General features: G+C 37.7%; 1 protein-coding gene across 5 annotated transcripts in view; it reads right to left on the bottom strand.

Annotated features, from left to right (window-relative positions):
* Positions 1 to 15,484, bottom strand: part of schip1 (schwannomin interacting protein 1) — a 495,227-nt gene that overhangs the window by 19,127 nt on the left and 460,616 nt on the right. For all 5 annotated transcript variants that reach the window (XM_052018692.1, XM_052018693.1, XM_052018696.1 and 2 more), the window contains one exon: positions 14,668 to 14,791. In XM_052018692.1, the coding sequence (XP_051874652.1) occupies positions 14,668 to 14,791 (124 nt within the window). The remainder of the gene's footprint in view (positions 1 to 14,667; positions 14,792 to 15,484) is intronic.

The following is a 15,484-nucleotide window of genomic DNA, read 5'->3' as shown; positions in this document are numbered from 1 at the left end:
TCTGATGAGTCCCTGACTTTCCAGGAGATCATTAATCTTATCCCTCAGAATTATTTCCAATAATTTCCCTACTACTAATGTTAGACTCACAAGTCTATAATTGCCAAGTTTTACCCTGCTGCCCTTCTTGAAAATGAGGACCACATTTGCCATGCCCCAGTCATCCAGTACCTCACTTTAAAAATCTCAGCCAGAGCCACTGCAATCTCTTCTCCTGCTTCCCATAGTAGCCTGGGATAAATCTTATCCAGTCCTGGGGATTATCCGTTTTTAAGCCCACTAAGGCATCGAATACCTCTTCTTCATTTACGGTGACTTGCACTAGAATTTCATCTTCCCCTTCACTGAGTTCTCCAACTATGAAGTCCAATTCCCTTGTGAATACTGATGAAAAGATCTCGCCTATACCTTCTGGTTCTACCAGATTGCCCTCGTTGTCCCTAATGGATCCTGTTCTTTCCCTGGTCATTCTTTTGTCCTTAACGTTCTTATAAAACACCTTTGGATTTACCTTAATCCTGTCTGCCAGTGATATTTCATGACCCTTCTTTGCCTTCCTAATTTTCTTTTTCAGCGTCACCCTAGACTTTTTATACTCTTGAAGGGCTTCCTGACTTAGATCTCTATACCAGCTATATGCTTTCTTTTTACTCTTTATCCAACCCTCGTTATCCCTCAATATCCAGGGTTCCTTACACTTGTTGTCCTTGGCTTTCACTCTCACAGGTCCTGAACTCTCGATGCCTCCCCTTTAAATACTTCCCACTGTGCAGAGTTAATTACATGCAAGTCAATGCTTCCAGTCTACTTTTGCCAGATTCTGTCTTATTTTAATGAAATTGGCCTTCTTCTCCTCCACCGCCCCCCCCCACCCAAGTTTAACTCCCTTATTCTTGGACTGTCCCTTTCTCTTTCCATAACCATTTTGAAATATATGGAGTTATGGTCACTATCTCCAAAATACTCCCTGACCGACACTCCCTCCAGTTGACCGGCTATATTCTCCAAGACAAGGTCCAGTAATGCTCATTCCTTCATTGGTCTATCTACATACTGTGTCAAAAAGCTACTCTGGATACACCTCAAACATCCCCCCTCCCCCCAAGCCTTTTATGCTAAGGAAATCCCAGTTAAAATTTAGGAAATCAAAATCCCCTGTTACTATAACCCTATTTTTAATCGCATCTCTGTTAGTTGCCTACAGTTCTTTTGTTGTATTTGTTCCTTTACCTCCTGCTGTTAGGTGCTTTGGAATACACCCCCAGGAAAGTGACAACACCCTTTTTGTTCTTAATCTCTACCCATAAGGCTCATTTAGGGAGCATTCTAGGATATCCTCGCTCAATACTGAAATAATGCATTCCTTGACTAAAATGCAATGCCACCTTCTCTTTTACAAGTCTCACTTGAAAATTCTATACCTCGGGATACTGAGTTGAGAGTTCTGTCCTTCTCATGTAGATGGTCTGGTCAGTTGAGCAGAAAAACAGCAAATGAAATTCAATCCATAAAAGTAATGCATTTGGGCAAGTTCAGGAAAACACAGAGATGCACAATAAATGGGAGGATACCAAGAGGTGTGAAGGGAAACAAGGCCAGAGCATTTATGTCCACAGATCCTTAGATATAGTAGGACAGGTTCATACGGTGGGTAAAAGCCATACTGGATGCTGAATCTTATTAACTGAAGTATAGGATATGAGAGCAGGAAGTTTATGCTAGTTAAACCCACAGTGTGACTACAGCATACAGCTCTAATCACTGCAACAAAAGTGATTGCAATGGAGAGAATGCAGATATTTATGAGAACATTGTAGGTATAAGGGAAGATTGAATAGGCTGGGGTTGTTTCCTTTAGAACTGAGGCAGTTGAGGAGAGACTTAGCTGTTATATATAATATTATAAGGGGCCAATTCAAAGTAAATAGGAAGGATCTGTTTCTTTAACAGATGGATCAACAAACAAAGAACATGCAATTAAAGTAATTGGTAGAAGGATTAGAGGGAAGATATGGTAGAAAAAGCTCATCCAATGGGTGATGGGGGTCTAGAATTCACCGTGTGAAAAGATAATGGAGGCAGAAAACCCTCACCGCATTTAAAAGTATGAGGATGTACAGCAGAAGAGCCATGATCTGCAAGGCCGAAGGTGGGTTTAGACTGGGAAGCTCTTTTTCAACCAGTGTAGACAAAGAGGCTGAATAGCTGCCTCTTAAGTAAAATTTTTTTTTATGATTCTATAAATAAAAGATCTTCCCTTGTCCAGTGTAATTGTCCTACAGCGTGTGCTGTATGCCTTGTGACATTCTGTCAACTAAACCATGGTTCTGTGGGTCACCTCTTCATCAAATTGACAAGCATTAGTAAAAGCAGAGCATAAATAAATAGAGCTTGACTTATTTTGCATTTCCACTTGGTATACCTTCCATCTTCTAGCAAATAGAAGTGTCAAGACCAAGCCCATTCATGAAATGATTCATCCTGCCTGACCAATAGTTCTGTCATTAACTAGTCTTCATTGCATTGAAGCATGTACCACTGAGTGCTGAACCTTTGGGCTACATTTAATTTAATTTTATGTTGCCTGAAAGATGATGGTCATTAATCAATTACTCGTTTTAAAAATAAATATAATGTGCCCGTGAAGGTTCACAAAATGCCTTTGACAAGTTTGACTACTGCAATGATAATTGTAGGTATATTGGATTAAGTTGGAACCATTCCAGTAAGGCTCTTGCTATAACTCCCATTTTAAACTCCATTACTTCTGATAAAACACCCCCCTCACTTCGAACTTCACTTGACTGCAATTCATTGCAGTAGGCCTTCAATTATGTTCATGATCATTTTCTTGCTCAGTAGAGAAAGAAACTAACTTCCATTGAAGAGACTAAAATTTAGTTTTCAGTGCTAAATCAGCAGCACATTCAACAAGCCTTTTTAAAATGAAACAAATTCAACAAGTACAAATGGCAACACAGTAGTGAGCCCTCCCTGATAATTTACTGAAATGCAACATAAATCCAGACCAACAATCAGATTTATTGCTTTGATGGTGGGGCTGGACCATGTCAGGAAAACATGATGAAACCCTGTCAAATCTTAACTTCCCTATTCCGATTGTAAAATTTAAGAAAATTTACAAATATCCATACTACAGTCAGAGTACAAGAATCAATATACAACAAGTGATTCAATGGAATATGATGATGGATTTTTGCCTCACGCAAGAAAGATTGGGAATTGAATGCCAGTAGGGGGCACTTTTTCCTGAGCTGCAGAATGCATTGTAATAAATGTGCATGAGGGAAGAAATTAAGAATTCCTTCTTCATTTTTCTAATCCTGAGCCTTTTACCTATTGCTAACTGTTTTCAAAACTTGCTTAACCTGCTGTTATTTTGAGAATCTCAATTATATAGTTAGGAAGCATGATCAGTAAGTCTGCAGATGATATGAAAATCAGCAGTGTCGCAGATGATATGAAAATCAGCAGTGCCGCAGATGGTAAATAAGGTTGTCTAAGGCTAAGGCATGATGTAGATCAGCAGGGAAGTTGGGTGAATGGGGCAAAAGGAATTTAATCCTGATGAGTGTGACGTGATGCACTTTGAGAGGGTAAGTAAGTGGCCAAACACAGTAACATGTAGGGCCCTAGGGTGTGTTGATGAACAGAAGGACCTTGGGGTACATCCACAATCCCTGCTTCCTTTTATATTCTTGAATAAGAAACAAGTAATTCCATATTTTTTATTATGTTTGTTTTTGTTGGATCTCTTACTTTAATGATCTGAACTGTAGAATCCCCTGTTCTTCCATTTTTAAGAATCTTGACACATAGGATTGAATATTCCTCACAATCTACATATTTTCTGCATAAAGCTGTATATACTACTTCCACTGAAGAGACTAAAATAATGGTTTTAAAATAATGTGGGATTATATATTCCTCAAAATCTACATATTTCCTGCATAAGGCTGTATATGTAGTTCCACAACACTATTCTGCTTAAGGACTCATTCAGTTTTTGAATTGGCAAACTTAAATATCATTCCTCTTTTACTGGTGCCAAAACCATTTAAATGGAATTGATACTCATGTAGATAACAGGGACACAGCAGTAGCATGTCTCTCCAACCCTACCATTTGGGTAATTCTTTCTTGGCACCAAATCAAATGCCCTTCGAAAATTGGAATAGATCTATGTTCATCTATTACCTTCCCATTACACACTATTATTTCTTCACACTAATAAGCCTCTAATTTCTGAGATAATCCTTTACAACTTTTGTAAACCAGGATGTAATACTTCCCAGTTCTATAGAACTATCCCAAGTGCAACTGTCCCAAAACAATGTAGGGGAAATGGCGATAATTAAACTGAAGGGTTCTAAAATACATTTTTTTTAAAGAAATACTACCTTGATAGTACTAGCATGTAATCAGTGTCTTTTGACCAGGATATAACCTCAAAACAATGTAGGGGAAATGGTGATAATTAAACTGAAGGGTTCTAAAATACATTTTTTAAAAAAAGAAATACTACCTTGATAGTACTAACATCTAATCAGTGTCTTTTGACCAGGATATAAGGAACACTCCCTGCTCTTCTCTGAAAACCAGCCTCAGGATATACCTTATATACATTTGAACCTATGCCTAGAGTCTCACTTGACTTATGACATTCCCTCAGTTTTGAAATAAAGTGCTTGAGGTTATATGCTCATCTTATGGAAAGGAAATTAATGTCATTATCTTGTAACTAGGAGGAAATAATACCACTGGAGATGCAAGAGACAGCAGATGCAGGAATCTGGGTGAAAAGAACAAACTGCTGGAGGAACTCGGTTGAGCATCTGTTGGGGGAAAAAGGAATTTTGACATTTTGGGTTGACACCCTGCAACAGAGTCTCAACCCGAAACGCAACAATTCCTTCCCCTACAGATGCTGCCAACCCACTGAGTTCCTCTAGCAGTTTGGTTTTTTTCCCCCATAATACTGGATACGTGGAACCTTAATTTCAAATTTCTAAATTATTTGCTGAATTTATGGAGACCAGGAAGGAAGCATTACTCATTGTCCATGATGTCATAGTTGGGAACTGGGTTAAAACAATGGGTCTTTTTTCCGCTCCAATTATAAGAGTCATAAATAAAATGAGTTTTGCACTTCTCATTTGAACAACTTGTGGTACCAGCCATGGGATAAAGTTGCCCTTTTGCAGTCCTCCTACAGTGCCACACTGAAAGTGCCAATTCCACACCAGAAGGTGACTGGTTTGGAAACTAAAAAAGCCCTTTTTTACAAATGGGAGATGGTCATACCACAATGCAGGAGCATTACATAGACCACATTCATACACTTCCTGAAGGATGATCAAAATGAACTAAGTATACTAGAGAAAGGAAATACAGATCCCTGACTTCTTACTCCATAGACAGAAATCTATCATGCTTGTGATTATAGATCTAAACGAATGTTAACAGGGCAATGTAATGGGATGCAAAGGAAAAAAGATTAAGTCTTCGTGTGAAGGGAGCTTGTTACTAGATAATATTGTTCAATTTTTACACCAGATTTCCTTACTTCCTTCTTTCAACAAGGCCTCATGCAATGATTATGTTCTGCAAAAAGCTAGCATCATGATTTTAGCGAACAGAACTGTCACTCTGGTAGTCTAAATATAAGGAACATGCTGAAGCCTATAATAAAGGATGTAATAATTGAATGCCTTGTAAAGAATAAAGGGATTTTGCAGAGTCAGCATGGAATTGTGAAAGGAAATCATTTTGATTTATCTAATGGTTCTTTGAGGATGTGACTAGTAGAACATATGAGGGGTAATCAGTGAATGAGGCATATTTAGATTTTAATAAGGTTTTTGATCCCACACAGGGGTTGGTCAAGAGGGTTAGAGCTCATGGAGTTGGGATAATATACTGGCATGGATTGAGAATTGGTTGTCAGACAGAAAGTAGAGCGTGAATAAACAAATGTCTCTCAGGTCGTCAGACTGTGATTAGTGGGGTGCTGCAGAGGTTGGTGCTATGACTATTCATGATCAAAATCAATGATTTGGTTGAGGGAACCAAATGCTATATTTCTAAGTTTGCTGATGATACAAAACAAGATGGGATTGTGAGTATAGAGGAGGATACAGAGAAGCTGAGTGGGAATGAACATGGCAGACTCAATATAATTATAAAAATTTTGAAATTATCCATTTTGTTGTTCTGTTTTGTGCATCAAATTATTTTTTTAAATGGTAAGGAACTGGATAATGGTGTTGTGTAAAGAGACCTGGAGTTCTTGTACAATAGTCATTGAAAGCCGACATGCAGGTACAGCAAGCAATTAGGAAGGCAAATTTTATTTTAGCTTTTATTATGAGAAAATTTGAATGTAGGCGTAAAGATGTCTTACTACAAATATATAGTGATTTTGTGAGACTGAGCCTGCAGTATTATGCATAATTTTGGCTTCCTCACCTGAAACAGGATATTATCTATCATAGAGGGAGTGCAGAAAAGATTTCACCAGACCTGGGATGCTGGGATCAGAGATTTGCCACACGAGGAGGAAATGAGTAGACTGGGCCTGTATTGAGTAGGGTGAATGGAGATGTCTTTGAAACTTGACAGGCTGGATGCAAGAGGATGTTCCTCCAGGCTGAGGCGTTGGCCATTTAAGCTTGATACAAGAGGAAGCTTCTCGTAGAGGGTAGTGAATATCTGGAATTCTCTACCTCAGAGGGCAGTGGAGTTTCAGTCACTGAGTTCATTCAAAACCAAGATCAATAGATTTCTGGAAACTAAAGGAATCAAGGTGAATGGGGATACTGCAGGAAAATTGTGCTCAGGCAGAAAATCAGCCATGATCTTGATGAACGCAGAACAAGCTTGAAGGGTCAAATAGCTGACTCCTGGTCCCATTTCATATGCTTTTATGTAGAATGCAAAGATTGAGGAGGAGGTTGAGTGTAGAGCTATTTGACACTGAAGTCTGGATTGCAGGACAATTGTAGCAGATATAAGTCTATGAACTCGGCAAGGAATTAAACCTGTGATTTCATGATGTTTAGGGTCGGTCTACTGCTTGTTTGCACTGTGGCAATTGTTTCTGAATGTTCCTTGTTACAAAATAGGGTAGATGATATAGCAAAAACCATTGTGCCTTAACTGAAAGCAACAATTTTGAAGAGACTATAACATTAGGTTAATCAACTGGATTCTCTTGACACTTTGTATACTACCTTAAGTAACTGTCAGAATCATTTCATTATTTGGTTCTAAAAGCATTCATTTTCAGCCTAATTGTAAGGAGGTTTTTGTCATGTCAATGCATTTAGCAAACTACTTTGATATGTATGGTACGAGTCCAAGGGCCAAAATTACTACTATGTAATTTCTAGACTTACTGTGTGTCATACTTGAGAAAATTTAATCAAAATGCTGCTCATAATTGATAAAATTTTGCTAGATGCACCATAAGGAACTAAATTGTACTGCAAATTCTTTAGCTGTTTGCTTCTTACAATGTGAATAAAAGGCATAGTTAAAAATGGGTCATGCGAAGAACTGATTTCATTGATTAATTGAAGTTGAAAGAGGAAATGTACATGAACTCCATTTAAACATTTTTTGTTTTCTCAGTAATGATGTGGCTGAAAGGGGTTATAGAATGGCCAACAATTAGAATTTAATCTATTATATCTGCTTGATTTTCAAGCTTACCTTATATATTTTGTCCCCAGACTACAAAATTTATTTTAAAACTTGCTTAAAGAAATATAGAAGTCTGGTCAGTTTGAGTCCTTTTTGTTCCATTTTAATTTTAGAGAATGAAATTCTTATGCAAGAGGATTTGGGACAAGCCTTTTGATTAAATCATCTCAAGTATGACACACAGTATGTCTGGAAACTGTCGAATAGTAATTTTGGCCCTTTACTCATACCACACCTATCAAAGCCGTTTGGCAAATGCAATGACATGACAAGAGGCCTCCTTACATTTAGGCTGAAAATGCTTTTAGAATCAAAGGATGAAGTGATTCTAACAGTTTTTCAAGGTAGTATATAAGGTGTCAAGAGAATCCAATTGCTAAGTTAATGTTAATCTCTTCAAAAATGGTTGTTTTATCACCACACAGAGGTGCTTGATCGTGGTCTTGGTGTGCACCATTCCAATTCCATCAACTGTAAGGTATGCTCAATGTAAATACTGGTGCTGTTTCCTCAAAACTGAATAGGAAACTGCTCCAGAGTTCCAAGATTCCGGAAAACTCACACCTGGCTGGAATGCAGATTTTCCAGCAGTTTGCACGAGTTTCCCATTTGCAGTAGATTCTGTGCAGGGTGCATACTTAGTTCCTGTGATGGAAGCAGCAAAGATAATTTTATAAGATGGCTTTCATGTAACAGCAAGAGAGGCACCTTTTTAAAAAAATGAATTATTTTAATACAAGAATCCTGTCATTTCTTTCTGCTTTAACTGTCCCCATGTTGCCACCTAGTGGTCAAAAATTCATGATACTTTATTGTCAACCAATAAACGTTTATAGAACGATTAAAGCATGGAAGGAGGCCACTTCCCCCTCAAGTACAGTATGGAAAAGTAATCCAGTTAGCCCCATTCCCTTGTCCTCCCTGCACAACCCTTTACAGGCAAACCCCACATTATTGGGTTGAGGGAAGTGTTGCGTTCCCAGAAAACAGTCTGTATCGCAAAGCCGCATCATCTGCGCATGTCAAGAAATGAGAGTTGGAAGAAGGTTTTGTGTTTATTGATATACTTTTTCTCCCCCACATAAATTCTGAGAGAGTGAACTTTATTCTGTATCTCAAACTTTTGGGTTATGATTTGTGAATTCTGTAAGGGTGAATCTCTGTTACGTCAACTGCCGTAACATGGGAGTCGCCTGTGTTATTATTTCCTTTCAGAGATCTATTCAGATGCCTTTTGAATGCTACAACTGAATTTGCCTCCACTACGAAAAAAAAGACTTCACATGATTCTTGTGGTTTATTTTGCTCTTTAGGCTCATTCTAAGTTCCCAACCCCTTCCCCAATGGGAATATTGTCTCTCTTCTCCACTGTCTACACTTTTAGTTATTTTACATACCTCAGAGAATAACAACAGCTTCTATCTCACAACTAAAATCCCCTGTGCCCGGAATCATTTTGATAATCTCTTCTGCACCCTCTTCACATCCTTCCTGAAGCATGATGCCCATAATCAGATGGTTCTTGTAGCCCCTTAGTTTATAGTGCCTCTCCTCATTACTTCGATCAAAATGTAACACTTCACATATCACTTGCCACCTTTCTGCCCATATTACCTGCCTTGTACATCTCCTTTAAAACTGTTACTATTATCCTCATAGATCACTATGCCTCCATGTTTTGCGTCATCTCCAAAACTCAAGTCCAAATCATTAAGAAAAGCAGTGGTCCTGGTACCTTCACTGGATGCTTCTCTCCAGTCCAAAAATAAAACACCTTTCACTTCTATCCTCTTCCCAACTACTGCACCAATTTTCTATCCATTCTGCTATAGCTCCTTTTATCTCACAGTGTTCAATCTTGATATCATGCCTGTCATGTGGCACCTTTATCAAATACTTTGGAAATCTCTTGATAAGGACACATCAAACACATCTTCCTCACCAGTCAATGTTTAATGAATCCACACTTGCTGAATGGTTGCTAATTTTGTCCCTGATTGTTGGTTCTAGAACTTTCCCTGCCAGCAAGTTTACACAGACAGGTCTGTGGTTTATCATCACCCTTTACTTTTAACCAAGGGTGTAACAGCTGCAATTTACCAGTCCTCAAGTCACACCCCTGAATCTATAGTTCTTCAGAAGATTATGGTCAGAGCCTCTGCATTCACTATTTTTAATTCCTTCAGCAACTGGAATGTATCACATCTGGACCAGGGGATTTTAAGCATAGCTGTGTTACTAATAAATCCTGTTTATCAAGGAGACAGAGGGTAGGGGTGAGGTACTAATTGAATATTTTACATCAATCTCTACCAATGAAGATGATGCTCCTGGAATCACAGTTTGAAAAACAGAAAAAAGACCATCTTAATTTTTAGGAAGCGCTTATGGCTGCATTCCTGCACTTCCATTAAAATAGATTCCCTTAACCCATTCCAAGCTGTTTCAGCAGGAAATTACTTGAGTAACTTTGGTTGCAAGCCCACCATTCATTTGCTCTGTTGGAAGTATCAAATACTTCAACTGTGGAAAACTGATCAGTAGAAAACCACAAAATTACATGGTGCTGTACAGAGTATTCAGACATTCAAACTTGTCTTCATGCAGAACATTTTCCAATTCTGATTCTGTGCTGGAAAAAGAATTTTTTTTTCTCTCTGAGACTGGTGGAAGATTGGTTCAAAGCAATGTCGTCTGAGCAGTTGAATCAACTGGTTTGGAATTTCAAAATCATCTTTGTTACAAGACTAGACAACTCCCCACACTTCCCTTCACCCCTAATCGATATTTTTAATACCCTTTTTATGAGGGAGAACTTTATCAGAGAAGGCATTCCAAACTTCTGATACCTCAACTAGAGCATCCTACTGCGATTTAATCAACCATAGCTCAAATTCTCTTGCTTGAAAAATGTTGATGGCCTTAAAAGGAATAAAAAGACTATTTACTATAATGATTGGGGTCTATATTTCATCCTTCAATATATATGACACCAGGCTTTCCAGACCATCTCTTTGATACACTTATTTGGTTTGGTAAGCATGAATTCCACCTCTGCCCCCACCCCCCAAAGTAAAACACATATTAATCGGGGGACTTCTGAAATTTAATCTTGTTTTATTCTACAATTTCAGTCCTTTGTTAGAATTTATTATGTGTTGAGCCATACATGATGCAAGCCATAAACACGGCTGGTAATTCATCACCAAACCTTTCTATCCTTTACACACACATCATCCTAAAAGACTACATCAGTAACTCGCTTGTCACAAATTCTGACCTTAAGAATGAAAACCTTGTCCATCCATGAACTGGTTCATCCATTAGCTTGGACACTATAATTACACCAAGGTTTGGATCAGTTTAAACTGTAGTGTCAAAAAACCTAGAAGTCATCTCTTCAATATCTCCCAGGTCAGCCCACCTGCAGCTCAACTTACATTGTCACTGTTCTACCAGATGGTGCAGACAAGCTTTAAGTTTTATTGCGCATGTTGCACAAACAACAAATAGCATGGTTAACACACAACAATCATGCATATGAGTAGACAACATAAAATTGGTGCACTGAATACATGAAAAGCAACAAATATTTGTTAATACTCCACTCTGACCCCTCAGAACTTGAAGGCATTGAATATAGCCTCCTTAAGATCAGATGTTAGTCAGAAACACTATGGCGTTTACTAAGTTAGGGAAGGGTGTTGGGAAGCTGTATAGAAACCAGACTTCTGAGAGATAGTGGTAAATCCTGAAGGAAACAAATATGCCAAAATTAATTTCATGTGTTTCAGAGGTATGAAGCAAAAAAAGTTGAAAAGATTTTATTGATTGCTCTTGTTTGGATAACTGGTGACTCTTTGATTTTGTTTTTAAATCTAATAGCAGTATAGGTTGTCTGAAATGTCCTCTTAATTAATAGTTTTAAAAATCTGCGCACTTTTCATTTTCGGCAGTCTCCTCTGAGAATGTAAGGTCACGCCTCTGCCTCCTTGGTTAGTAGCTGATTAAGAAAACCGACTTAAGTTTTCCGTCATCTTTGTATGGCTTTTGTTGCATAGACATGTTGCAGAAACACGATTTAATGTTACTGATTAAATAGTGACTTGCTTTGATGAAAAAATGAACCCAAACTGAAATGGAACTCAAGAAAACACAATTCACCACTAATGTGCATTAAGCTATAAAAGTGCAATTTCAAGTCTGCACCATTGTTTCTCTCAACATGAAACTACTTAGTCCCCTCTTATATTATCTCTGAAGACTAATTAGATTTTTAAAATTATCTGCAGCATCTGAAAGTTCAATCTGTTGACGAAAGCCAAGTTCAATTGGGAGACAAAAGGTAGTGTATTAACTAGACACTTGAGAACTTCCCAGATTAATTGCAGTCCAGTTGTCAAAAATAAATTAGCAAAGCTATTTGAAATCTTAATTTAAGGTAAATATATTCTTTCCACTGAAATATTTTTATGAGGAACAGTTGTTAAGTTTGATATTTTTAATTTCTGGGCTCACATATTCTAAAGGATCAACAGTCCATATTGCATTAAGAAATAGTGTCCCTCAAAGCTGAATGTAGAGTGCGAAACCACACACATTGCAATCAGCTTCACACACACTACAAATCAGCTTCAAAAATAATGATCCCTTCCACATTGTTCCAAGAATTTTAAGTAGTTCCTATTGGAGGTTTCACATGTTGAGCATGTACTGTCTTATGGACACATACCAGATCACTTATGCAGATTCATTTTAAAATTAGCAGAAATAGACAGAGCACTGCGTCAAGAATAAATTAAATTTGTTACAACAGCTTGCTTAATAGGCCTTGGATGATGGTCAAACACACCCCGAATAAAATTTGCTCTTCAATCAAAATGCTGCACTCTTAAATTGTCTCTTATATAGCAAAATAATCAAACTGAGATATCACAGCAATATCCATCCAAACATATCCTTCACACTGATAGTGAATGGTTTGGGAGATGAATTCTTGCTCAAGGATGACATTAACCACAAACCAAACAGTCAAATCTTATGCAAGTCCATGTACAACTGTGAATTATTCATGAGGCATGACTAAGGTGAGGGTGCTATGAAGATTCCTCACTATAAATGGGATGATGTATTACCTGACACAGATGAAAAGGATAGCCTATAAAGTAATAGACAAGTATTTTCCATAACAGAAACTTAAACAAAAGTATCTAGCCCTTTTGCTGGGTGTTTGCATCAAAGAAAATGCATTCATCTCAGTGTAGTACTCCAGTACTGAAACATCTCGCATTCATTTGTGAAGCCATATAGCAGTAGAAAAAAAAGGAGTACTGGTGTTCCTGGCTCTCTGAAGATGTGCTAATATCATGTGCACACTGAAGAGACCTGGCCTGCAGCTGTTACAAATTAAATTCCCTATTATGCTACATTTTCCAATGTTTCAGTTTAACCTGTTAATCTGCATACGCACTCCACTGCCTTACATGTAATATGAGTTGTCTTTTGTTTGCTTTAATAGCCCAAATAAAATTATACTATATTTTAATCAAAGTACAACTGCATGGTTTGCTTCTCTGCACTGCTACTGTTCTCTATGACAGAGATGAAATCCATTAATATATATTACATTTAAAAAGACACCCACACAGAATAAAGATTGGCACTAAAAATGAATGAAAGTCACAAACTCTTCAGGAAATGAGCTGAATATAAATTTGGGCATTCTTTAGATAGTTTAAAATAAAATTATAAAATAACAGAAACTCAACAAGTCAGGTAGCATCTACAGAAGGAGGACCTGAAACGTTAACTACTTCTCATCCCTGATCTGCTGAGCATTTCCAGCATTTTCTAGTTCATATTACTAGCATCTGCAATTTTTTAAATGTGTTAAAACAAAATAGATAATTATCACAATGCCCCATGTTGAAAGTGTTGAAACAATGTATTACAATAAGATGTAAAATAGAGTGAAAGCACCATATATCCATGATACTGAAACATAGAAAATCTCTTCGAAGTGGCATTAAAGTTAAAAATTAACTTTTGTTAAATGGTTTCTCATTCTCAATTTCATTTTTAAGATTATTGCACTTAATATTAGCTTGAATAGAGTGCTGCAATGAAATCTGGAAAAGCTCACTTCAGATCTGCCAACACAGTCTGCCGTATTTACTGGTAAGTGCCACGTGGATTCCAATTAATCCTGCATTCTTTCCTATTTATAGTTCCTGATGTTCAAATTGGGGAAGTGGGGGGTGGGGGGGGGGGGACAAGCGGGCAGTGGAATCAGATCTCATAAAAATTATGAGACATACCACATCCTAGGCGTGAACAAACATATAAAATGGAAACTGAAAGCTTCCTTTCATGTTTCAGCAAGTTCAACAATTAACCATCTGGACTAGATCAGAAAGACCTGACGTTTGATCTAATGTGTGTGTGTTCAGCTGATCTGCTGGTAAAGGAACTAATATGTCCTAGATTTGGGGGAGAGGGGGAAGCCCAGATTTACTTGAGAAATGCAGCAGTTCCACAAGGAACCGTGAAGAAGCTCAGAAGTCCCATGTACCTATGATCAAATGCAGGAGTCCAAACTCCTGAGAAATGCTCACTGGTGATTTCCTGACTGCACTGTGACATTGGAATCTTTGTTGTGACCAATGCTGGACTGTCAGCTTCCTCTAATTCCAAAGCAGGTTGTTGTTCCTTGTTCCTCTCTTGTTCCTTTAAGAAATCCATTAAATCCATTCTCTTTGATCAGGCTTTTTATCATCTGTCCTTATATTTTCTTATATACTTCACAATGGCATTTAATTTGATAATGCTTCTACTGCCACTTCCAGACATGTTCTTCAACTGCAACCAGTACAGTGTCCTAGCATTTGTACAGCATATGTACATTCTGCAATAGAAACCAGATGTAGAAAATGAAATACTTACTTTCAATCTGGGAGTGTAAGTCATTGACTATAACCTGCAGCTGGCCAAGAGTCATGTCGCGCAAGTCTGTGGGTTTGAGACTCCGCTTCATCAAACTTTCACTAATATGGGGCATATGAGGCAACTGAAAAAAAACATAATTTACTTAGCAACAAGACCTCCAAAATGCAATCAATGAAGTAAGTTACAATTCTACTGGAGACATTCTTATAATGTCAAAGGAATATTAGGTCAGAGACCATATGAGATCATATATTTGTATGTAGATGTTTATGAAAAAGAACTTAGGAGTTTGTTGGGGACCTTAATTTTTTGCTGTGTCCAGTAGACTTGACCATTTCTTGATGCCCAGGGTGTGAGACAGGGCTTCCAGCTTTGGAACTAGTTCCCAGATATCACTGAAGAAAATTTTACAGGGTTATATGGGCTGTGTGCATTTGCTTTCAAAACTGGGGGGTCCATCCAGTTATATTTTTGTAATTCTTCCAAACAGTAGACAACTTCAGAGGGAGTTTATAGTCAATGACACTGGTGTGAGCTAGAGTCCATTAAGGATGGTTTTTTTCCCATTAAGGATGTCACTAAACCTGTTCTTTTAATTTTTTTTGAGTCATTATGGATTAAAAGTTAGCAGACAAATCTTGCATCCCCATGTTAGTATCAGGTCTAGGAAAATCATCTCCAAAATTACCTCCATTAAACATTATAAATAAACATTGCTTTTAGAGTGCACCAGTGAAATAAGTGACTGCATCAGGCCAGCTAATTAACACTAAGTTGCTTCACTGCATTAGTTGGTTTGTAGCATTTTCATATT

The sequence above is a fragment of the Pristis pectinata genome, chromosome 6 (assembly GCF_009764475.1).
Source record: "Pristis pectinata isolate sPriPec2 chromosome 6, sPriPec2.1.pri, whole genome shotgun sequence".
Lineage (NCBI taxonomy): Eukaryota > Metazoa > Chordata > Chondrichthyes > Rhinopristiformes > Pristidae > Pristis > Pristis pectinata.
This window is presented reverse-complemented; position numbering and strand designations above follow the sequence as displayed.